Consider the following 26991-nt stretch of genomic DNA (forward strand, 5'->3'; position numbering starts at 1 on the left):
AAAGTGTTGTCTTTGCATTTAATTAACACAGCAGGAAGCAGACAGCAGGGAGAAAGAAAACAATTAACATTTCCAGCATGTCTCTTACTGTATAATCTAATTTAAATCTGAATTCAATCCAGAAGGAAAGCATAAAGCCTGTTGTCAGAAATCTCTCTGGAATTGTTTATATCGTAAACAGATTAAATGCAGAACATACATTTACGCCTGGCAAAACTCTCAATACGTACGACAAATGAAAATAAATAATGGACTAAAAGTTAATGTAGGTCATCTGGGCTGAATAAGCACATTTGGTCAGCTATCTGCATTGTGGAGAGTTAGCATCCTCTTTGTGGGTTCCGGTCATTCCGCATAAGAGAAGGATTTTCCGTGCATTCAGAACTTGATTGGCTTCAGTACGAGCTTCAGTCCGCCTTGCATTCAGTCATATAGCCACTGAGTTAAAGCAGATAAGACTTGTCCCTCTTCTCTTCGTACTGCAAGCGCACTGGCAGCATTGTCAGCCTGAAGAGTCGAATTCAACTCCCTTATTTAAGCAGGTCAGCCGGTGTCAATTCCGCCATGATAATAAATTCTCACGGTAGACGGAGAGTCTGATTCAATTTCTGCACAATGAAATCTTAACCTACAAACCCCAGCAGGTTCCTCGAAAAGAAGAAGTTCGTGCTCAATTCTCCTTTGGCTCTGTTTATGAGAGTTTCACAAGAGCTTGACCCTTTCCGTTGCCGCTCGAATCTATTTCGGCGACTTACAGAGCTGGTTTGAAACATAATTAGATAGCACTTTTGGGAAAATGCTCATCCCCAGACAATTTTCGGGGTTCTGAAAGATTTGATTTGAACAGATCCCAAAGGTTCTAACTACATCTAGTCTCTGTTAAACCACTAACTTTGGTCGGTTCCATGTGTAGCACATAGTGTCTCGGTTATCAGTAACTTACACCTTGGTCATTTCTATTTCCTCTGAGAGAGATGTAAGCAGGCAGAGGGGACAGAGAGAGATCTCTCTGTAGTCATTTACTCTGACATTTCGGGTGCAAGGGAATGCACAGAAAGAGACAGGGGGGAGAGAGGGAGCAATGTAGCCATCCTCTCTCTACCACTTAAATTACATCTGTGGTAGAATCCAGTCTTATCTCAGGGGAAAGAGAGTTGTGCAAATGCCCAATACCATCCAGTAGTTCCTTCAGACAAGGTGGACAGGTCCAGACTGTGGAGGGAGAGGTTAAAGAGGAACCACTTCAATAGGAAAGCCTGCAATGAGGAAAGACATCTTTTCAAACCACATATAATTCTTTTGACGCTATGTGAAAATAAGATTGCACAAGTGAGTGAATATTGCTGGCACTTTACAAGTAAAGGTATGATTTTTCCATATATGAGTCCATTTGGTGTGAGTTAACTTGAAAAGTCCAACAACTTTTAGAAAATTGGATCTTTTGAATTTGTTTAAATGAATCCGGTCAAAGAATTGATTCAGTGATTTGCTAAAAGGGAATTCCACTGAAATGTGTAGTACTATTTAGTGCATGCTTGTTTGTGTTTTTTTTTTTTTTTTATTATTATTTTTTTTTTTATTTGGGTATTTCTCATGTTACCCCCCTGCTTGTAGCTGCAAAAATTTTTGTGGCAAAAGCATATTTCGCCCTTTACAGCTGTTCAAAGGTATAGCTGTTTTGCCAGTTTACTTTCGCTGTATTATTTTCCTTCATTCATTCCTTCATTCATTCATTTATTTCTCTCCAACTTTTGATATCACAGCTCATGATGGCCGCTAAGAAGGGTTTGGGCCTGTCTTGTGGTACAGTACACTCTGAAAAATAAAGGTTCTTTATTGCCATTGATGGTTCCATGAAGAACCTTTAACATCCAATCTTTCCATTCCACAAAAGGTTCTTTATACTGGATTTTTAAATGTTCTTCACACTAACAAAAAAAAAAAAAAAAATTGGTTATTTAAAGACCTGTTCACTGAAAGGTTCTTTCGTGGAACCAAAAAATGGTTCTTCTACGGCATCACTGTGAAAACCACCTTTGGGACCTTTATTTTTTAGAGTGTAGCCAATCCGCATCAGGTTAAGACAGACCTATTTGTGATTCAGTTTGACCGATTCATTAAGAGGAACTCATTCTAAAGATAAGAATGATCTCAGTGGCAGTGAGAAAGCATAGCACACTGTTAAATGACTGGTGTGTAGCCTTTCAGCCTGGGGGCTTTGCACTGCTGCCTGCTTAATTACCGCTAACTCACTTCTTCCACACAGGCATTTTGTTCGGAATGGCAAACACACCACAGAATTACAGTAAAGCAGAGAGTTATGTCTGCACCTCAGGCCTCCATTGATTTCAGACTGTTTTTATTGGTCTGGGGTCCCGCGTGAGCAAATATTATGAGGACCCATGCACTTTGTTTTACGGCTTTTAGTTATCATTACAGAAGTTTCTTGCTGCTATAGCTCAGTAATTTTTTATTTTTGTTTTTTGGCAGGTATTGATATTTTGGGGCATTACTTATTTATTCTGGCACAGCCTGCACATTTGTGGCTGGCTCTCTCCATTTGCACATCTAATTGCTTTGGCAACTCATCTCTACAACTCCCGCACTCTCCCGCGCTCTTCTGTGTTCTGTTTTCAGGGAGCTATACGCACTACCAGCGAAACACGCTGCTTGAAATAGACATGTTTAATGCAAAAAAAAAAAAAAAAAGGATTTTCCCTATTGGTGGTCTGATATGTCAATAGTGTATTTTCTTTTTCTTTTCATTCTCTCAGCTCGTAAATTGGTGAAAAAAGTGGTGTTCTCTATTTTTGCTCCAATGGCTGTTGATTCATATCAGTTTAATTAGATTATTTGGCTGACAGACAGTTAGGTTTAATCAGAGAACCGACTCTCCTGTGAGTGTGAAGTAATTAATTGCTTTAATTACATTTAGTTCCAGTCTTGGCTCTGAGGGAAGTTGTCAAAGATAACCCACATGCTATCAGAGCTCAAACTTGGCGATAAAAAAAGGCAGGTGAGAGTATGTCAGAATGACCAGGGAAAGAATGAGCCTCACTGATATGTATTTTATTTGTTTGTTTGTTTGTTTGTTTGTTTGTGTGCACTATACCATTCAAAAGTGCATGGATAATGGATCCATGGCCCAAAAAAGATTGAGAACCTCTGTTTTAGGGCTACTGTAGAAACATGTTGATGCATTTCAATGTATGGGGACCCACGGAGTGAGTAGATAGAAATGGCTCATTCTAAGGTAATAAAAACATAACGGTTCATTAAGTAAGGTCTACACTGAAAACATAGTTTTGTATATGATATTGTATTTCTGTCAACAGATCCTCCTAAATATTACACAATGCACCTTTAATCAAAAGAACAGTAAATGGTCTTGGATGCCACCTCTGCTACTTGTCTTTTTAGGGGCTCGTTATCTTGTCTATCTGACGTGTGTGCAAAATTTAGATCAAGATCAATATTTATATCCATGAATTATGCATTTTCTTTGACACACTGACATTTCTTGAGGTGGATTTTGCTTTAGGACAAATCAAACACATGGAAATGTGTTCCAGGAGAGCGAGTCTGCAAGTATAGCACAGGCAGTTTCCCTGACACCCTCTCTCATCAATGTTTTGTCAAATACACTTTGAGATACACTTTGATTACAGGTGTTAATGTGCTTGACTCAAAGTTTACAATGTAATAATGACTTCAAATCATTTTTTACACTATATTAAGTGTCATTTTGTTCATTAACTTGTGACACCAAATATGTAATATTGTTTGAACAGTACAATAAAGAAAAAAAAAAAAACTTAATGAGAAGGCTTGGTTTTTTTTCTCCAAATGTAGTCTTGGGGAGTAATTATATTCTGGTTGCTACGGGCAGCAGCTCACATACCCTCAGACTTGTCTCCATCCAGATGACTAGCTCCAGCCCCACTGTGCTGTAATTAATCATTACGCCAGATGCCAGTGCTTCCCCCATGAGCTCCGTCAGTGTGTGTTTAATTGTGTGTTCGCAAGTGTGTACGTGTGTCCAGTTTGCTCTTGACTCTTGCATGCCGGTGTGCGAAAATCATAAAAAGAACATGAGTTGGTCATTCTCGGATGAACGGAGAGACCTCCAGCTCAAGGAGTTTGTCTGCTTTCTCGCACATTCATGCTCCAGCTCCAGCATGCATTCGTGTTCTCATTCATATGCTGTCCGCTGCCCTCACCTCTACCTGAGCCACAAATTCACAGAGCACTTTTAACGAGGAACCTCGGACCTCTCACTGTCATCTCCGTATGATTGGCTCTGCGGGTAAGAAGAACATGGTGATTTCATCTGGTACTGAGCAGTTCTCAAGGGGAAAAAAAGACCTGAAAACTCATAAACCCTCATGTCATCCCAAACTCAAATGACTATATTTATTTATTGCATGTAACACAAAAGAGTTATTTAGCATGCTCTCAAGTGACTGCAAAGGCCTATCTTAGACTTGCAGACTTTAGAGCAGATGGGGCAGGGAAGGGTCAGGTACAGTAGCTGTCTTTGGGCAGCCAACTCTTTCTTTCGTTTATGCATCGCTTGGGCAGTTTTCACTATGTGTTCCTCCCACATAGTATCTTGGGGGTTAATATTAACTTGCATCAACTGTTGCTTCAGCTGAACTTTATAGCGTAATGCGTGGGGCTCCTCGATTTCGCTTGCCCTGGCAAAGTTCCCCATAGAACACTGCTCTCGGTAGCCTCCCGTCATCCATGCGTAACACATGTCCTGCCCAGTGAAGCTGATGCAGTAGTAGCATGGTCTCGATGCTTGGCAAGCCCACTTCCAGAACTTCTGTGTTTGTCTTGAAGTCCTGCTACTGAGTTTCCATAATGGAATGGAGACACCATTGATGGAAGTACTCAAGTAGTCGGATGTGCTTTCTGTGGACCCATGACTTGGAACCATACAACAGCAGAGTGCTGAGGACAACTGCCTTGTAAAGTTGGATCTTAGACAGCAGGTGCAATGAGCGGTTTTGCCAGATGTGTTTCTGGCTTTGGCGAGTCGGTGGTCCATGTCTTTGTACATTGCATACATCATTTAAAATGACGCTTCGCAAATAGGTGAATTGGTCCACTATGTTCAGAAGATGCCCATTGATGTTGATTTTGGGTGGCTTATAGGTGTCTTTTGTACTCAATAACTGGTCTACTTTTGTGTGTGTGCAAAGAGTGTGCAGTCATCTGCAAATAGTAGCTCTGTGATCAACACTTCTGTCATCTTGGTTTGAGCAAAAAGACGACGAAGGTTTTAAACACTACCATATACATATAATATTACCATATATATATATATATATATATATATATATATATATATATATATATATATATATACCAAATATTTAAAATTATGAATTATTATCATAATATCATAATCATTATCCAAATATAGGAATAGAGTTACTAAAAAAATAGATTTTTTTATATAGTTCTGACCCACATCTGGCTATGCAAAGACATAATTGTGTCATTGCAACAAATACATATAAATATACTGTTAATGACAGCTCTAGTTGTCACTATTCTCTTTAATTGTGTAGAAAAGAGCAGCTTGGACATTCTGCAAGAGTTCCATTTCAAACTATTTAAATTGGTGAATCACATGCTAAAATAACACAGACAACGCATTCAAATAAATGACACTACCAGCAGCTGCAGTTCATTCTTACTGGATTCCTCCCTGAGAGCGAAATGCAATACAAGAACAGACCACGTATATAAAAAGAAAAAGGCAGATCAAAGCTTTGTCTGTCTGGTGTCCTTTTCTTTTCTCACTATTTTTGTACCAGGTGCTAGATGTTCCAGGCTAGCCTGATTGAAGTGATTGGGAGGGGGTTTATAGAAGTCTCGCTGTACCTTCTCATCTCTCCCGCTTGCAAAGACAGTTTTTTGTGCCGCCTGTGGTTTGGTGTGATTTCTGTGGCAGGAACATGTGAAGCACTCTTGTTGTACCTGCGGTTCGTGCACTGAATTTTTGATTGCTACCTCTCTCTTATCTCTCTCTGTCTCTTTTTCTTTGTTTTCCAGGTGTCCTCCAGGTGTCAATCTCGCTAAAAAAGGTGGAGCTGAGCGTCGGAGAGTCCAAGTTTTTCACATGCACAGGTCAGAACTCTCGCAGCATCACCTGATCATGTGTCTGACATTGATGTAGATGAGATAGATGCATGACTGCACACAATTTACGTAGTGCTAACTCAAGTAGTCGTTTATTTAGGTTGAGCGGCTTAAATAACGTCTCCTGTCATAAGCAGTATGGAATACTAAGACTAAGGCTTTCTTCATGACTAAGGCAAATTGTCTGATTGTGTGTGTATGAATCTTTTTTTTTCTTGGACTGACAGCTGTTTTTATATTGATTGTTTTACAATATTTTATTTATTTTTTGGAAACTGGGTGGGGACCTTCAGGGGTCTGTAACAGGTTGCTTTGAGGAAATTTTACCAAGTATATTATTAAGGGCTGTTAACATTATGTGATCAATTATGTTTATTCTGTTATGTTTATCACAGTTACTGAATATGATTTTATTGCAGTCAAAATCAGTAATCACATTTTTTCATTATATTGACAGGCATAGTTTGTAATAGTAAAAAGCTAAATATATTACACACGCACACTCGCACACTCACACACTGCTGTTTAAAACTTCAAGGTCAGTCAGTTTTTTTTTTTTTTTATTCTTTTTTTTTATATTAATACTTTTATTAAGTAAGTTTCTATTAAATTGATTTTAAAAAGATTTATATTTTTACAAAAGATTTATATTTAAAATCAATTAAATGTTCTTTGGAACTTTCTATACATCAAATTATTTTTCTATTTCTAAAAAAAAAATTAAACACTCAACGGTTTTCAACATAATATTTTTTTTTCCGTGCTCACGGAATCAGCATATTAGAATGATTGACATTGAAGACTGCTGAAAATTCAGCATTGCCATCACAGAAATAAATTACATTTCAAAATATATTAGACTATAAAACATTTATTTTAATGGAATAGTTCACCCCAAAATTTTTATTATTACATAATTTACTCACCCTTCTTCAAGCCATCCTAGGCGTGTATATATGACGTTCTTCTTTCAGCCGAACACAATCAGAGTTATATAAAATAATATCCTGGCTTTTCCCAGCTATGTAATAGCACTGAATAGTGCCCAAGTTTTTGAAGCTCCAAAAAGCAATGTCATGTTTGGGGGCCCTTGCCTTTAAAAAAAGTTTGTAGTTTACTAAAAATCAGCACAATTCCCTTGCTGAAAGTTACTTATCATTCAAGACCAGTCAGTTTCTGCCTGTATACCGCAGATCCTAAGCCTGTCTCTTCTTGCAGACTGCAGGCAAGGTTGTGCTTGGACATGAGTATGGATATCCATGTGCACAGGGGTAGATTATGTTTTGTGGTGAAGCTGGGTGTTGTTTTTCTTTTCCACATGGCTGAGCTACTGTAGTCAGGTTGCAGGGCTTTGCTGCGTGAGCTCCAGGCACTACCTGACAGGGTGATGCATGCTGACCCCTGCTGGACTCCGTCCAGATTGCGAGTGATTAGCACACCTGGTATGTGTCTGGAGATATTATGGAGGGTGCACACATGCCCTCTGGACCTTCAGGTCAACTAGCTGAGACAAACCAGCATGCTTGCCTTCCAAAACAGCTTTGGGATATGCAGGGATATTGCTTTGATGTATTTATAAATTTCTTTTTTTGGCTTTAATTTCTGTGCTGCATGTTATGGAAATAATTTGCTCCAGAAAAGCGAATGTTGCACATGATGGTGGATAACTGTTGAGGAATGATTAAAAGACTATTTTTAGCAAAGAGCTAGACATGTTCAGTGCATACTGAAATAGAAAACATAAACAGGTCACAGTATACAGTGTCTTTGATGTCTAAAATGGATCATAGGCTCAGTATATGTTCATTTAGTGGATTATTTTATGTACAGTGACAGAGCTCCACGACATAAAGAAATAAAATTGATATTGTCAAATGGCTTAATGCAATAGTCATATCACAAAGGCTGCGATTTAATGAAATATATGCCCTACCATTTTTGAGTGAAGCTCAGCACTGTGTTCGTTTATAAAAGTGCAGCTCATGATAGTATGGAAGCATCTCGCAATTCTGATATAAACTCACAATTGCAAGAAAAATGCCCTTTATATCACGCATTTTGACTTTATGACTTGCAGTTGCGAGTTTATATCTTGGAATTTTGAAGGAAAAAAAGTCAGAATTGTGAGATGTAAACTTGCGATTGCAAGAAAAAAGTCACAGTGGCAATGTGGCATAATTTTTTTAACAAAGACAAAGAGTCTTGTAAAGAGAATACCCTATGAACACCCACACTTTTCTGTTAACAAAAAAGTCAAATTATTTTTTATGTTTTATGCAAAATCATGCGGTCCTAAGAGTGACTAACAGTACTCTTTCACCGGGAACAAGTAGGTTAAGTGTCTTGCTCAAGGGCACAGTGTTAATATCTCATGAATCCCCCCCCCCCCTTGCAAAGCTTGAACCTTCAACCTTTTGGCTGCCAGCCTACGTCTTTAACCACTACACCTAATTATTAAAACTAAACTTCATTCACAAGCGAAGAAAATTGAATGTGACCAGCAAAGTGCGCTAAGCTTTGTCCCTGAGCCCTTCAACCCCTAACATCTCATCCTTACCCCTTCAGCAACTCCTCCATGGTCCAGCGTCTGCTGAGTGGACTGAGATTATACTGCCATGCCCTCTCCTTGAACCCCTCACGTCCCGCAGATCATCCTCTGCTCCTTCGCTGATAACCCCCTGCCCGCTCTCAGCGTCTCTCCCCTGGCAGAGCTGCATCACAGGGCCGGTTGCATCCTCGGCCTGCCTGTCTGCCTGGAGCCACAGTCTCACGCTCCCCCGTTGTGCAGCCGAAGGCCCCTGTTGTGCAGTTGATTGATGCTTTGAACGGAGAAGTGCTGCACCATGCTGATGCTTTTTATGACCTTCCAGCAAAGCAGGATTTACAGCGCCAAGCACCTTGGTACCAAATGTGGGTCCGGCCAGCCAGTCTCTGCAGGGCAAAGCGCATGACGAGTTTTGTTTATCGCAGTGTGTGTGTGTGTTTGAGAGACAAAGAGAGAGTGTATGCCACTACCAGAGGCTTAAGAGATATCCTTAAAGGGGAAGTTCTGCACCACTAGCAGAACCAAATGGAATGGCAGTGAAACGTGTCCAGTTGTTTCCCTTTGGGAATGAACATACTGTATTTGGGCAGCATGGTATATCAAAAATAAAATCAATATCGCGATATGGCTTTGTGTGATTGTCAAATATATGCGCTATTGTTTTCAGAGTGAAGAGGTTTCTGCATGGGCGTGAATGAACACAGTGCAAACGGCAGTGCATATTTTTATTCATTTTATACCCGTCAGAATGAAAGCTTGATGGTTTTACTGTTTGAAAATGAGATTAAGACATAAATATTAGTATTGTAAGTTTACGGTAAAATAAAGTTATTTTTACTATAGTACAGTAGTATTATTAAAAATGTTTCTTATTTTGTTTTTTTTATTTAATAATAGTTATTATTATTATTTTTATTTTACAGTCATATTGAATTGGTCAAAAACATTTGTCCTATGAAAACTTACATGGAAAGATATTTTTGTTTTGGTTACTGAAAGAGTTGGCTCTTGGAAAAAGCAAACCCTGTTTGAACTCTCACTTAGTATTTTTTCAAAAATCATTCAGCCCTACAAGGATTTTGAAATATGAGTAAGTCACATAGGCTATCTGTTTGTTTTTTTTTGTTTTTTTTTTATGCAGATGCACTCCCAAAATCACCCTACTCACTCTAAAATTAATAATTGAAAATTGCTGTATCTTTTCATATAGCAATAAATATCGCAGGAAAAAAAAACCCTAAATATTGCAATGTCAGTTTTTTCCAATATTATGCAGCCATATGCTTTATCAAATCCTGTGCAATATTGTCAAGTAGTCATTTACATTATATTCTGTACCCCACTATGACCATAACCGTGTGTGTGTTTGTAGTGATCGGGGAGCCTGTGAATCTGGACTGGTATAACCCACAGGGGGAGCGGATGGTCCCGTCTCAGCGGGTGGCGCTGCACAATGAAGGTATCCGTTCCAGACTCACCCTCTACAATGCCAAAATAGAAGACGCTGGAATCTATCGGTGCCAGGCCAGCGATGTACAGGGACATACAGAGGAGGCCACTGTGGTGCTGGAGATCTACCGTAAGTAGCAAACACACAAATAAATCTGCTCATACACACTTTGTATTGCCATCATGGTTTTATAACTTTGCATACTGTATGTAGATGCGTTTGAAATAGGATAAGATATTAACGGGGACTTGGGGTAAAATACCAAACATATCCCATAATGTAGCAACACAAAATGCCCTTTGAATAATGAATTCCTCTATTTTTAGGTGTAAAGTATTGTATATACACTGAAAAGATTGTAAGATTGACATTATGTGTGTTAGCTACAGTATATATATATATATATATATATATATATATATATATATATATATATATATATTAGTAAAGTCAGTACGGTATTTTTTATTAAATACATTTTTATTTTATTTCGCAAGTATGCATTAAATTGATGTGACGTGACAGTAAATTCATTTATAATGTTACAAATGGATTTTGATATCAAATAAATGCTGTTGCCGTTTCCACAAAATAATTAAGCTGTTAATATTTAACTGTTTTCAGTTTTTCTGCAGAAAATTCAGCTTTGCCACCACAGGAATAAATTACATTTGAAAATATATTTAAGTAGAAAACAGTTATATTTGAATTGTAACAATATTTCACAATATTAAGCAGTTACTGTATTTTTGATCAAATAAATGCAGCCTTGTTGCACATAAGAGTCTTATTTCAAAAACATAAAAAAAAATCTTACTGACCCCAAACCTTTGAACTGTATTTTTGGTACTATACTGAGGAATGAGGATCAGCAAATGTCATGAGCCAGAACTGAACTTGCATTGCCTGAATGAGCACCGCAGCTCAGTTAGCCATAGAACAACAAATCGTTTAATATTAATGCTAAAGTGTTTACTGTATTGCTGGTGTTTGGAGACAGAACCAATTAGAGAATTTTGAGAATTTAGATTCTAAATCGCCTGTGATTCAACACTCTTCAGTATGAAAAACAAGCAGCTTTTTCTCCCACCTGTTCATGGCACTCGGCACACAGAATCCACCCAGGGGATACGAGGCTTCATGGCACGCCTGTGGTCTCTCAGCAGTGGGGATGCTGTCCCTTTCAACGTCCCATCAGTGTCAGAGACCATAGACTCACATCTGTGCTGAGAAACCAGATGCCCAGATAATTTTTTTTTTTTTTTTGCTCTATTTTACAAATCAGCAGAGAAAATAAGCAAATGGTTTTCATGTGGGCAAGTAAAGTTGTGACAGTGAGGTTTGCATTTCAAATCACCTGTTTTCTTTGGATGTAGGCCTATGTGTTGAAATGGCATCGGCACACTTGTGTGTTTCCTTGTTTTGTCTCCAATGACACATCATTCCAATTTCAATATAATTTTTTTTATGCATCTCAAGAAGAAAAAACATTCAGTTACCCTCCATCTGTCCTCATTTGTTCTCTTTGGAGATTAGATTTGATGCAAACTTGTACCTCGAATGATCATACATTTACATTGAGATTTATTCAGCGTATTAAAAGGAAGCATGCTGTTACATGTCCCGGCTATAAAAGCAATTCAAGAGTATTGTATATTGATGCAGATTACAATGGAACAACATCTTGGCACAACTATTTAGGAATCCATTACATAGCAAAGGACATTATGTGTGTTAGCACAAAAAAACCTTCCACCATTGGAAAAGCTGCCATTGAAATAGCTGTTTTGATTTTCCTCTGAATAGGACATCCAAAAGCTTTCAAAGAGAGAGCCTCACAATGCAGGGAAAATGGACGTGTTCCATCCGAAGATGTTTGACAAATCTGTTGATGTAAAGCTAAATGTAATTCCCCCAACAACAAGACAGCTGCCGCCACACGACAGGGAGAAAACCGGCATCAGTAATAGGGGAAAAGCGACAGGGATAGGGGGAGGACTTCACTATAAGAAAGAGAGAATAGTTGTGTTGTGGTCACAACCAAATCGAATGCTCCTTGCAGTGGTGCATTTAAAGCAGTAGTTCACGACTTACTTTCTACTGTGGAACAAACAGGAGAAATATTATAGAATGTTCTAGTTGTTGTATTTTTTATTCAATGACAATAAATGATGAATAGCTTTCAAGTTAATAACAAAGATGCAAAAGTGCCAAAAAAGTATCATAACTATGAATTGTGTACTATATTTCAAGACTTGTGAAGTCTATAGCTTTATGTGAAAAACTGCTAATTTTCTTCTCCAGTGAGCTGAGCTCTTAAAGAAATAGTTCACTTCAAAATGAAAATTCTGTCATTTACTCAACCTCAAATTGTTTCAAACCTGTATGAATTTCTTTCTTCTGCTGAACACAAGGGAAGATATTTCGAAGAATGTCTGTAACCAGACAAAAAAAAACTTTGTACAGGTTTGAAACAACTTGAGGGTAATTAAATGGTGACAGAATTTTAATTTTGAAGTGAACTATTTCTTTAACCTGAGAGCCAGTGAGTTTACTACAAAAAGTGATTTCCTAGTATGTCTTGTTTTCCAGGACAAATATCAGTAGCACTTTATAATAAGTATACAGTAATGAAGTATTTATAAATCATTTGCAAACTACTATTTTATAGTTAATTCATAGTTATATACTGTAGCGTGTAGCCTCTACATATTAATAGGTTTTATAAATAGTGAGTTATTCATTCACTGTCACTGTAATTAACAAAATTATTATTGTTTAATTAGCTCATAAAAATAGTTAAATAATGTTTTATGCTTTGTTAACAACTTATTAACCATGTAAGTGATATACAGTATTTTAAACCAGTAGTAAAGTAGTAGTTAATGGTTGTTGGGTGTTAATAGTTCTCACTTTAGATTAAGACGCATAAGATCAGAAAATGTCATTAGTTAGGTGCTTTAAACCATATTGGAAATTAGTTGCATTCATATAAAGTGTTCCTTAAATGTTTACAAATATATTAAGCACATATGTGTACACACACACATGTTGGGTTTCCATGTTTTATGAGGATTTTCCATAGACATAATGATTTTTATACTGTACAAACTGTATATTCTTTCCCCTAACCGTAACCTGATGTGTTTTAACAACTTGATCTCATGAGTATTATTTATGTATTTTTTCTACCACACGTACATTTACATTTTACATTTGCATTTAGTCATTTAGCAGACGCTTTTATCCAAAGCGACTTACAAATTAGGACTAAATTAACCGAGTCATCATGAAGAGGCAAAAACAACGCAAGAAGTGCTCAAAATACGAAGTTCGGGCATTATTCAGAGTAGCATAAGCCCGATAAGTGAGGTTTTAAAGGGAAAGGGAAGGGGTTTTTTTTGTTTGTTTGTTTTTTTATGCGGTTAAGTGCTCACGGAAGAGATGGGTTTTCAGCTGTCTTTTGAATGTTGTCAGGGATTCTGCGTTCCGGATGAGGGTGGGGAGAGCGTTCCACCAGCAGGGAACTGTGAATGAGAATGTTCTGGAAAGTGATTTTGTGGCTTTCTGTGATGGAACCACGAGACGTCGCTCTTTGACCGATCGTAGGTTTCTGGTAGGGATGTAGACTCGTAGGAGTGAGTGAAAGTAGGAGGGAGCTGAGCCTGTGATAGATCTGTAAGCAAGCGTCAATGCCTTGAACTTGATACGAGCAGCGAGAGGTAGCCAGTGCAGGCAGAGAGATGAACAGAGGAGTGACATGGGCCCTCTTGGGCTCGTTGAAGACAAGATGAGCTGCAGCGTTCTGGATCATCTGTAGAGGTTTGGTTGCACATGATAGAAGTCCAGCCAGAAGAGCATTGCAATAATCAGAAATGACCAGGGCCTGGACGAGAAGTTGTGTTGCATGCTCAGTAAGGAAAGGCCTGATCTTCCTGATGTTGTGCAGTGCAAACCTGCATGATCGAGCTGTCTTTGAAATGTGATCTGTGAAGGTCAGCTGGTTATCAAACGTTACTCCAAGATTTCTGACCAACCTTGATCGGGTGATTGATGAAGATTCTTTCTAGCTGGACAGTGAAGTCGTGTTGTAGAGATGGATTGGCAGGGAGGACGAGAAGCTCAGTCTTTGCCAGGTTGAGCTGCAGGTGATGTTCCTTCATCCATGTCGAGATATCCGCCAGACAGCTTGAGACCCGTGCAGCTACTGTGGGATCATCTGGTTGAAATGAGAGGAAGAGCTGTGTGTCATCAGCATAGCAGTGGTAGGAGAGACCGTGTGCCTGTATGATGTGTCCCAGTGACGTGGTGTAGATGGAGAAGAGGAGGGGATCAAGAACTGAACCCTGAGGAACCCCTGTGGTCAGTTGATGTGCTCTGGATACCTCGCCTCTCCATGCGACCCTGAAGGACCTACCTGTGAGATAGGACTCAAACCAGTGGAGTGAAGTTCCTGTGATGCCCAGTGATGAGAGGCTGGACAGAAGGATCTGATGATTCACAGTGTCGAAGGCAGCAGACAGATCCAGGAGAATGAGGACTGAAGATTTGGAAGCAGCTTTTGCGATACGTAGGGCTTCTGTGACCGACAGTAATGCAGTCTCAGTTGAATGCCCTTTCTTGAAGCCAGATTGGTTGACATCCAGCTGGTTGTTTAGAGACAAGAAGGATGTTACTTGGTTGAAAACAGCTCTTTCAAGTGTTTTCGCAATATAACAAAAAAGTCAGGTTTAAAACAATGTGAGTGTGAGAAAATAATGACAGAATTAGACATTTTTGAGAGAACTCTGCTTTTGGAAATACATCGTAATTCATTTGTTAAACTCTCGAAATTAATTGGGAAGAGGTAATAAAGAACGAGTATGAAAGCGAGAGATCCCAAGCACAGACAAAATGGAAAAAAAAAAAAAGAAAAAGGTGCAAGGGTGAGGAAATCTTTCTCTTTAAAGGGACCAGCTTCAAAGGCTTGAAACACAGGGGTAAAACAAGTCTACATGAAATTTTCACCAGAAATTCTATTTCTTTTTTTTAATGTACAGGAATGATATTTTAATCCTCAGTGTGTATAATTAATGGATGTTGCAAAACTTTCAGGAGATATTTCACAAGCGTGCTTCTCTGTGGCTGACTTTGTACCAGGCTTGGCATTTGCCTGTTCCATTAGAAGTTGTATTTGGAGCAGTGGGAGCCGTGTTAAAACGTACATTTACTTACATTCGGATAGACACAAAAACATACAGTATTGACATATTAACAGCATTGTAATTTTTTTTTATTATATACATATTTTAAATGATTATGTTTAGCTTTGGGGACGAGGTCATGTACACTGCCCGGCCCAAAAATAAAAAGTTGCTGTTTGGATTTAAATATGCAAATGCTTATGAGTCTATGATTGGATCATTATTGTAGTGATTAATATGTTTCTAGCATGTTATATGTTTGGCAACAGTTCTTCTTGATGGAGTGTGTATTTCATTTAGGCCATTTTCAAGGATGACAATGTCAAGATTAATCAGGCTCAAATTGTGAAACTTAAATTCAACTTTATACCAATGCAATTAATGTCCAATAAGACAGTAGACAAAATAATGTTTGAAAAACAATTTACAATTTAATTTTGTTCATCACACAAAGCTCTCATACACTTCTAAAGACTCGATAATATAATGCAAGAATCATAAGGAATATTTTCATAGATTTTCATTATTTCCCATTCATTGTAATTGGATAGAAAAGAGCAACCTGCTCATAGTCCAACATTTATTCTTACTGTACATGTTGCACAGAACAAAAAAAGTCAGGTTTAAAACAATGAGAGTGTGAGAAAATAATGACAGAATTAGACATTTTTGAGAGAACTCTGCTTATGGAAATACATTGTAATTCCTTTGTTAAACTCTCAAAATTAATGGGGAAGAGGTAATAAAGAACAAGTATGAAAGCGAGAGATCCCAAGCACAGACAAAATGGAAAAAAAAGAAAAAGGTGCAAGGGTGAGGAAATCTTTCTCTTTAAAGGGACCAGCTTCAAAGGCTTGAAACACAGGGGTAAAACAAGTCTACATGAAATGTTCACCAGAAATTCTATTTCTTTTTTTTAATGTACAGGAATGATATTTTAATCCTCAGTGTGTATAATTAATGGATGTTGCAAAACTTTCAGGAGATATTTCACAAGCGTGCTTCTCTGTGGCTGACTTTGTACCAGGCTTGGCATTTGCCTGTTCCATTAGAAGTTGTATTTGGAGCAGTGGGAGCCGTGTGTAAACAGACATGACTCACAGATCGTTACGCAGAGCTGCTGCGCTGATGAGGGTGTGCAGCATCTCTCAGCCCTCTGAAGACACATTTCCTTATACTGCGCTGGAGCAGCTGTTTACACCAGCTTCCCACACAAACAGAATGTGTCAGAATGTGGCTGTGAATTGTGAATAATCAGAGACTATACTGTAGAAGCATACCTGATTTATGACAAGCAGACATAGATGTTGACACGTCCCTTGTTTTTCGTTGATTTTTCTTTGGTTTTCTCACTGGGGGTCTGAACTAGGATTCCAAAGCCCTCATGTTGTTTCTTTCATCTACATACAGCTAGGGTTTCAACTGTTATCAAAGTGTACTAAGTATTCAAGTGTACAAATCTGTGCAACTTCCAGCCAACATACAACCCCATCCTGAACAATTAGCAGTATCCAGCTTAATTGGACAGGTTTGTTTGTGTGTTTTATATTTCATTAAAGAGTTGCACAGTATAGAGAGGAGGAAATGGTACACAAGGTAGAATAGAATTTGCATCTTCTACATAAGCACTATGACACCATATCAGAGCATGTGCACTAACAACTTAGCTATGGCTCAGACAGATACAGATGTGTTCTAAACCTGAAAATGCTGTCTTATCAAATGATCAAAGTCAACTTTATTGTCATTTTGAGCACATCACATGGCAATGGATAAAACCAAGCACAGTTCCTTCAGGAAACAACAGTGACGCATGTGTAACCCCTCCACCTGGGTCCTACTCGCCCCTCGAACCCGGGTCTCCGGCGTGAGAGTCAGGTGCTCTAACAAAGAGGCTAAAGACTGCAGCCGCTAGCGTCTGTCGCTAGAGCGCCGATTGAGATCAGAGGAGTGAGGTTTACTCGCACAGCCTTTACTAGCTGGCCTCCGTTACACTCAGCCCCCTCCGGGTCACGGCACCAATGTAACCCCTCCACCCGTGTCCTAATCACCCCACTCTGTGCGGGCCTCGAACCCGGGTCTCCTGCATGAGAGTCAGGCACTCTAATAAGGAGGCTACTAGCTGGCCTTCATGTAGCATTGAAATGTTACCGACAACAAGTGGTACTGGCAAAGGATCTACGATCAATATATCTTCATTGGAGCCAAGCAGACTCTCATTGTGAATACCCTGTCATGCAAGAAATACGATTACACACTGATAAGTTATGCTAGCTAAACAAACCGAAAACTTGCTGCATCTAATTCTGTTTTTGGTTGTTTTTTTTTACATTCTTTTTTTAATAATTTATTTACGCTTGGTATTGTAGTGTTACTAACTGTACTAAACTTTCTCACCGGTGAATGACACATGATGGCTGTGCGCGTTCATGCTTTCAGCATGCGTGGCTTTGGACGGTGATTTGCAGGGAGGATGGAACGTACGCCTTTAGTGCTATCAGGCTAAAGTTAGCATTTTCCCAGATGTCCTTCAGCACCCTTTAATCTTTCCAAGGCTGATCAAAAATACAGTAAAAACAGTAATACTGTGAAATATTATTGCAATTTTAAATTAATATATTTTAAAATCGAATTTATTCCTGTGATGGCAAAGCTGAATTTTCAGCGGCCATTACTTCAGTCTTCAGTGTCACATGATCTTTCAGAAATAATAGAATTAGCACAGAATCAACTTTGCGCTGCTGCCCATGCATCTTGACAAGGAAAATTTTGAGGAAAATAAAACCAAAAATGTAACCTTTCTCCTTCCTGCTCCACAGAGAAGCTGACGTTCAGAGACGTGAGGTCTCCTCAGGAGTTTCGACAGGGCGATGTGGCTGAAGTGGTCTGTGATGTCACCAGCTCCCCCGTGCCTGTGGTCTCCTGGTTTTACAACAACGTGGAGATCATTGAAGATACTGAGAGTAAGTAATCTGTCATACCGGCTAACAACTATATTGTTGTAAGATAATTGCTTGAATATAGATATAATTGTCTGTGAACACTTGAATTGTTGAAAGTTAATGGAGAGTTCATGCTGCTCTGGATATAATTTCAGAAAGAGAAAAAGAAAGAAAAAAGGAATAAATAAATACCAAAAGTATTGTCATTGGTAAGGATTTAAGGCCTACTTTCACTGTAAGACTTTTAAAATGTTATTCCCTTTCACGACTCAGTGTTGACAAGTGTTAACAAGCATATTCGTTTTTAAAAAAAATCTGTGTTTTATGTAAATGTCATTTCTCCCAGCAATAGCTCCTTTGAAGGCAAAATTAGCCTGTCATTAACACCATCAAATATTTTGTTCTCCAGAATTTCAACTCTTACAAAACAACAATCTGCAAGTCCAGAGAGTAACTAAAGCAGATGAAGGAGTGTATCGCTGCGAGGCCAGAGTCGAGGCCAGGGGAGAGATTGACTTCCGGGACATCATCCTGGTGGTTAATGGTGAGTTTGGGAAGATATGTTCAGCACACAGGGATGTAAGAAGCCGTAGGATCCAGTAGTCTTTTTTTGAGATCTGTCAGTTTAATTATTACATTATATTAATAATCACAATTTTTAGGTGAACTATTCCTTTAAACATAAAGTCATTCCAGCCCTATCTTTCAGACGAAAGCCGTGCGTATCCTGTTATCTCAATGACATTAGCCCTGTTCGCTCTGATAGGAAGGAAACGGCACAGTGACATCACCCTGTCTGCATGTCCTTGTATAATCCAATGAAAGCTAACATGAACGGGTGTCTGTTTAGTTTACTTCTGAAATTTTCCTTGCTGATCCAATCATGGTGCTCAATGAGGCATGACCGATAATCCTGCCGACATGACAACACATATCAGAGGCCGACATAAAATAAATGCCACTCTGCGGGGCTGTTCAGAAGCCCCTGGTCAGATAAGTGTTAGATAGGGAATACAAAATTAATATGTCTTTGTCCTCTAGGAGACGTTTTGATCTTTTCGAAGTTAGACGCATTTGCTGGACGCGTGTTGTTGGACACTTTGAGATGACTTTGAAATGCCCAGGCCATACTAAACAGCATCTCTGTAATATCCTGTGGCTTTAATGTGTGAGTAAAGCTGCAGAGAGCTTAGCTGTCCTTTGGACCCTTCATGATGTGTGTTTGTTAATATAGATATGAATAAAAATGGAATGAAAATGACTGTTCAAGAAGTAGAGAGGATTTCCTAAGCAGGAGTTTTCATTCAATTAGTTTGCATAAACAAGTGACTTGATTTTTAATATCGTGTTTGCGGTTGTTATTGGTGTTGGAAATCACACTTTTATTTGAAGTTGTCACATGGATAATTTTCACTATAATTGGTGTACATACAGTGGGGGAAATAATTATTTGATCCCCTGCTGATTTTGTAAGTTCGCCCGCTTATAAAGAAATTAAGGGTCTATAATTTTTATGGTAGGTTTATTTATAACGGATAGAGACAGAATATCAACCAAAAAATCCAGAAAAACAAACACATTATATAAAGGTTGTAAATTGATTTCCATTTCAGTGCGTGAAATAAGTATTTGATCCCCAAGCAAACATGCCTTAGTAGGCAAGCACAGAGGTAAGACGTTTCTTGTAGTTGGTCACTAGGTTTGCACACATCTCAGAAAGGGGTTTTGGTCCACTCCTCTTTACAGATACTCTATAAAGCCTTAAGGTTTCTTGGCTGTCGCTTGGCAACTCAAAATTTCGGCTCCCTCCACAGATTTTCAGTAGGATTAAGGTCTGGAGACTGGCTAGGCCACTCCATTACCTTAATGTGCTTCTTCTTGAGCCACTCCTTTGTTGCCCTGGCGGTATGTTTTGGGTCATTGTCATGCTGGAAGACCCATCCACGACCCATCTTCAGAGTTCTGGCTGAAGGAAGGAGGTTCTCGTCCAAGATTTGACAGTACATGACCCCGTCCATTGGCCCTGTCCCCTCAAAACAGCCCAAAAGCATAATGTTTCCACCTGCGTGCTTGACTGTAGGGATGGTGTTCTTGGTGTCATAGTCAGCATTTCTCTCCCTCCAAACACAGCGAGTTGAGTTGATGTCAAAGAGCTCAATTTTGGTCTCAACTGATCATAGCACTTTCTCCCAAGCCTTCTCTGAATCATTAGATGTTCATTGGCAAACTTCAGACGGGCCTGTACATGTGCCTTCTTGAGCAGGGGGACCTTGCGGGCGCTGCAGGATTTCAATCCATTGCGGCGTAGTGTGTTACCAATGGTTTGCTTGGTGACTGTTGTCCCAACTGCCTTGAGATCATTCACAAGCTCCTCCCATGTAGTTCTGGGCTGATCCTTCACCTTTCTCATGATCATCCTTACCCCATGAGGTGAGATCTTGCATGGAGCTCCAGACCGAGGGTGATTGGTGGTTATTTTCTATTTCTTCCATTTCTGAATAATGGCACCAACAGTTGTCTCCTTCTCACCAAGCTTCTTGCTGATGGTCTTGTAGTCTATTCCAGCCTTGTGCAGGTCTACAATCTGGTCTCTGACGTTTGACAGCTCTTTGGTATTGCCCATGGTGGTGGAGAGGTTGGAATGGAAGATACAGATTCTGTGGACAGGTTTATTTTATTCACATAACTAGCTGATATTAGGAGTACTTTCTTAAAGTGACAGGGCTAATCTGTGTTACACATGGGCACATAACCAGTCTGTGAGAGGCAGAATTCTTGCTGGTTGGAAGGGGATCAAATACTTATTTCATGCGATCAAATGCTAATCAGTTTATAACCTTTATATAATTTGTTTGTTTGTTTTTTTCTGTATTATAGACCCTTCATTTCTTTGTGAGTTTGTAAACTTACAAAATCAGTAGGGGATCAAATAATTATTTCCCCCACTGTAGATATATCAGGGACATTATATAAATTTTTGCTCTTTCATGGCTTTTCATAGCTCAGAATAGTTGCTTTATCTTCTTTTCAGTGGTGTATTGCTTAATATTTTTGTGGAAACTATGATGCATGTTTTTTCAGGATTTTTCTTAATTTCAAATAGTAAAGACATAAATAATGTTACAACAAAACAAAATTGTCTCACTGGTCAATTTAATGTGTCCTTACTGAATAAAAGTATTAATTTATTTTAAAATAAATTTTACTGATGCTAAAACTTTGAACTGTAGTGTAGCACAAATAATTTGAAAATTATCAGAGAGCTTTAATTAGATGTTTCTTGGTCAATCTATACACAATTTGAAACATTGTTGAGATCTCATCTAAAACTATAAATTATCCATTGGTGAGATTATTGTTTTCTATTCCAATGAGAAAAATTAAGAAGCAGGACGCTTAAGAAGCAGTTGCTCTCTATCGTCTCAGAGGAACAATTAAGATATTAAAGAGATCACAGTGGTTTTCTTTCCTATAGGCTAAGATTTTTTGTCATTTCTGACTCATAAGTGTTCTTACTGTCCTTCAAAAGAACTGCTTTAGTCATTTTATTTATAACTGGATTATTAGTCTTTGAAAGCATGTAGTTGTTGATACTAAAGGTCAATTCAGTCTGTATCAGATGGTTTGCTGGCTTGATTTGATGTCTTAATGCCCAATTGTGTCTCACATTAGCAGAGCTGTTTCAGTTGGGCATGCGTATCTGGGAATAGGTTAAATTAGATTACTGCCTTTGGAAAATAGGCATCGATTGGCAAGAAATTCAATGATAATCTTGTTGAAACCATTTCAGTGCATGATAGCCCAGTGCTGTGTGTGTGTGTGTGTGTGTGTGTGTGTGTGTGTGTGTGTGTGTGTGTGTGTGTGTGTGTGTGTGTGTGTGTGTGTGTGTGTGTGTGTGTGTGTGTGTGTGTGTGTGTGTGTGTGTGTGTGTGTGTGTGTGTGTGTGTGTGTGTGTGTGTGTCTGTGTGTGTGTGTGTGTGTGTGTCTGTGTGTGTGTCTGTGTGTGTATGCCTCTGTTTCCTCTGACTCTTACCAGAGTTCCACAGTGTGTGTGCAAATTTAAAGGGGTATTTCACTGAGAAATTAAAATTCTTCACTCATTTACTCACCCTTAAGGCATTTCAAACCCATGACTGACTTTCTTTCATGTAACACACACACAAAAATTATAAATTCTGAAGACTGTGCGTGTCACTTTTTTCAAACAGTTACAATGAATGGGGACTGAATGTTTTAACCTCACAAAAGGCAAGAAAATAGTCCATACAACTTGTGTGAAAGTGTTCTGAAGTCATACTTTGTGTGAGCAACTGACCAAATTCAAGATTCAACTTCAAGATTTCTGAGAAACACTTTTGATATTTTAAATCAACTCAAACCTCCCTTCATTGCTCTGCCCCCAAAATGCATGAACACGCAATGTGGGGATGTCACTTTATAGCTGAAGCAAAGCAAAATAATGCTTTGCAGAAAATAAAGAAATGATGACAAATGAACAACAAGGATGATCAAACAGTACACAAAAGAGCAAGAGTTCATTGTTATTCACCAGCTCCAGACAAACAATGATGCTCGATGGTGTTTTAAGCCCCCAATGGCTCCTTAGAGGCAGCTAACCCTACCCTCAACCTTAAACCTACCCATCCCCTCGCTGCCTGGAAGGCGCCGTTGGGGGCTTAAAACACCAAACACCAACAATGACACTCAAAACTGTCCTGTTACTATAGTTAACATTACATCAACAGCCTATCTTCTGTGAAAACATAGCAAAACCAATGTTACTCACATGTCACGATCACCTTCACCGTCACTGCCTTCATCATCTTCAACGTCGCTGTCATCGTCACCATCACTGTTTCTGTCACTGTCTTCTGTTAGTCTCTGTCCGCACTACAGTTCCCAGCATCCTCCTTGACCCACACCTGCACCTCCTCTACCATTACTCTAACTGCCAGCGATCATCATTATCTACACAGCTGTCTGTCATTGTCTAGTCATCATCTGTGTATTTAAGTTCCTGCTTGTCCTGTCATTCGTTGTCTGGTCTTGAATGTATTAAGTTATCTGTACCTATCCTAACGGTTTAATAAATTATCTTCTTCGTATTTACCTTCCTCATCGTCTTCGTGCCTCCATTACAGAGCAACCCTTACAGTATGGAGCAGAAACAACACAACTTAGGCATCCATTTTCAGGCCTTTCTGCTTAGGTCTCTCCTGGGCTGGATAGCTTTTCTAATGTTGATGCAGGTCCTAAAGCTCCTGCCTGGTCATAACCCTTATTTTTTCCATTGATATTCATCAGACTTTTTCTCTTTTGTCTCTCAGCCATCTCTCTTCTCACAGTCTTTCTTCAAATCTCCCTCTTCTTGCTCTCTCTCCTCCCCCATCATGAGTGGACACGCCCCCTACTGCTGATTGGCTACAAGTGTGTTGTTGTGCTCAGTCTGATCCACTTTCAACAGCATTTCTCAGAAATCTCTTACTGCACCTTTAAAGTTGTTAGTCATTTGATAAGCTTGTGACAGTTGAACTTCCACAAATCATTTTTGATTCGTGAATGAATCAATCTTGACTTCCACCCTTGCTCTCTTTGACACATTCATAAATCAATAAGAGAAAAATAGCAATGTTCTATTTTGTTTCTTTCTCGAATAAAGCTATTGTGTGATTTTAGACTTGTAATAGTGCACAAGTCAAATGGGTAAATTTTATGCTACTTTTATTCTGGTTTTAGTGTTTTGCCGAAGACAGAATGTCAAGTGTGAAACAGTATGATAAGTTAACTATTGCTGTGATAATGGGGGGGAAAGCACAATCAAAGTCAGAGAAAAGATAGAAACCGACAAGTCTGCAGTGCCCTGTGTGATCTTTGAGCTGCCCACTCACACAGACACCCTCATTACCAGCAGCTCAATTGTAGGACTGTCTATTTAACCCTGGAGAGTGGTCAAAGCATGCTGAGTTTGAATAGTTGGTTTTGAATGGTTTGAATAGAGGTTTGAGATTGAACCCTATCCGTAATGATGATGATTCCCATCAGGACCTCCACGGCTGTCATCTCATCAACAAAAACATGCTCATTCTTCTTCAAAGTGCCCTTGCGGGAGTATGTGTGCCATGGATGGACTGAAGACAAATAGCAAATGGCAAAACAATTGTGGCATTAATTTGAACTTGGCTGTCAGCAGTTTGGGTTTACCTAATGAATGACCCATAATGTGCCAGGGGAAAAGCAAATAGTGTGTGCGTATATGATTTCTAATAGAGGATGAGAGCGATGTGTTAATATACTGCCAAGTCAGGCTGAAAGTGACCATGAATAAAACATCCATTTAATCTAATCTTTTTACCCCGGCGCACACTCCATTAAATTGTGTTATGTCTTGAAACCAGTCACAACTCAAAATTATGCCTTTTTCCAGACACGATGGGTCCATCCATTCCCTAAACCAGAAAATTGGAAAAGGGAACAAAAATGCTGTATTTAAAAAACGGTGTTGGAAGTTTGCAGAAGAACATTGCTGCCTATTATTGAAACTATTTGAACGCCGTTCCTTCTCAGGTGAATTACCTCATTCTGAAGGGCAAGGCAGAGTAATTTCTGAATGAGTCAAAATTGGGTTAGGTTCAGTCTGAAATTACTTTATCACCTTCCAGTTCTCTGCAGAGATGGAAATATAAAAATTCTCACTCAAATCATTGCACATACCAATAATAGAATCCGCCAATGAAAATTGCTATATCTGCCTGATCTTGGAGTGCACATATAGAGCTTTAATAGACACACACATACTTTCAGCTGTAAACAGTCACTTTACGAAGATAAGTCGATTTTTCTCATGAATATAAAGTCTGAAAAACTGAGATTGTCAGTGGAAGTTTGTTTGAGGTCATCCAGGTTGACCTCTTGTTTGACCCGAGGTTTTTCTCAGTTGACCTTTTACTATATAATTAAGTAGACTGCTCAGGACATATTGATTCAGAGACAGAGGGTGGCTGATGTATTTATTCATTCTGTTTCTGGCTTGTGACGGGGCATTTTGAGTGTGATCACGTTGTTGATGATCTGTATGCGCTGGAGATGAAGGTGAGTGAATAGAGTTAGTTCTATCAACCGCTGTGCCTGTGTGTGTGTTGGAATATAAATGAAAACTCACTACATTACAGGATAAAACAGCATTAGTGTTGTCATACACTCTAAAACAGCTGTTTTCAGCATGACTGGACATTGTATGGAGCGATTTACATCTTGCTTCTTAAGAAAACAGCATTCAAGCATTAATTTAGCTCAATGACTGCCACATGCTGTCAACCGCTATTTCCCAGGAAGTGAACATGAGAACATGTTAATGGCTTGTGTATGAATATGTCATTTGAATAAGTATTTGTTGACACTTAAACATTTGACACTTGACACTTAAATCCACCAAGAGATTTCACACTTAAAAATTTGAAATGACAAGTTAAGTTTGTGTATTTGGATAATTCATTGGTGACAGACAGAAACACCATATCATATTTTTCTCTTTCAAACAGTTCCACCGGTTGTCTCTGTACCTCAGCAGTCCTTCAATGCCACTGCGGACTATGGAGAGTCTGTGACCTTCACCTGCCGGGCATATGGCTCACCTGAACCGGATGTTACCTGGCACAGGTATTACTTATCAGCATCGCCGCCATAAACTAAAATATATTTGTCACTTTTGCTTTTGTTTGCTACAATAATGGTGTGTTTTTGAATTATCTGTATAGGGGGGCTTTTTGCAGTTAAATATGATTGTAATATAGAATTATTAGAATATTATTCAATTATTATTTACATTATTATTTAAGTCTATATAATGTATTTTATTTTTAAATAATATTAAAATAATTGATTGACAGCCCTACAACATTTCGATTACTTTATATAATTGTTTAAAGGGTTAGTTCTCCCAAAAATGAAAATGTTGTATTCATTTACTCACCTTCATGACTTTCCAAACCCGTAAGACTTTAGTTCATCTTCAAAACACAAATGAAGATATTTAAATTAAATCTGAGAGCTTTCTGTCCCTCTTTTGACAGCTACACAAATACCACTTTGACGCTTCAAACAGTTCATAAAGAGATCGTAAAACTAATCCATATGAATTCAGCGGTTTAGTCCAAATTTTCCGAAGATGCGATCGCTTGAGATGATGAACAGATTGAATTTATGCTTTTATTCACATATAAACATTCATCAAACCCACACATCAGTAAACAGAAGCTCAAGCATGCTTGCTTGATGTGCGAGAACCAAATGAAGTTCATTCTCATGTGATGCACAGCACGTTTGAGCTTCCGCAAGAACCAATGAAAGTTTGTTCTCGCACGTCAAGCAAGTACGGTTGAGCTTCTGTTTATGTTTGCTGATCAATGTTTATATGTGAATAAAAGCCTAAATTCAATCTGTTCATCATGCGTATGAAGCGATCGTGTCTCTTAAGAAAATTTGTAATAACTGTTTGATTCATATGGATTAGTTTTACAATCTCTTCATTAACTTTTTGAAGCTACACGGGTAGTCGTGGACTGCCAATGGAGGGACAGAAATTTTTCAGATTTTATTTAAAGATCTTCATTTGTGTTTCGAAGATGTTCAAAAGTCGTACAGGTTTGGAACGACATGAGGGTGAGTAATTGATGACAATTCTTTTTTTGTCTTTTTTTTTGTTTTTATTTTTTTGCTTGA

At 38.7% G+C, this 26991-nt stretch overlaps 1 protein-coding gene across 3 annotated transcripts in view; it reads left to right on the forward strand.

The window, feature by feature from the left end:
* The window catches only part of LOC307164408 (neural cell adhesion molecule 2), a 209434-nt gene that overhangs the window by 135738 nt on the left and 46705 nt on the right, over positions 1-26991 (forward strand). For all 3 annotated transcript variants that reach the window (XM_079881230.1, XM_079881231.1, XM_079881232.1), the window contains exons 2-6: positions 6067-6141; positions 10071-10277; positions 18151-18294; positions 18683-18817; positions 25812-25929. In XM_079881230.1, coding sequence (XP_079737356.1) covers positions 6067-6141; positions 10071-10277; positions 18151-18294; positions 18683-18817; positions 25812-25929 — 679 coding nt within the window. The remainder of the gene's footprint in view (positions 1-6066; positions 6142-10070; positions 10278-18150; positions 18295-18682; positions 18818-25811; positions 25930-26991) is intronic.

This window comes from Squalius cephalus, assembly GCF_949319135.1.
Source record: "Squalius cephalus genome assembly, chromosome: 9".
In the NCBI taxonomy this organism is placed as follows: Eukaryota; Metazoa; Chordata; class Actinopteri; order Cypriniformes; family Leuciscidae; genus Squalius; species Squalius cephalus.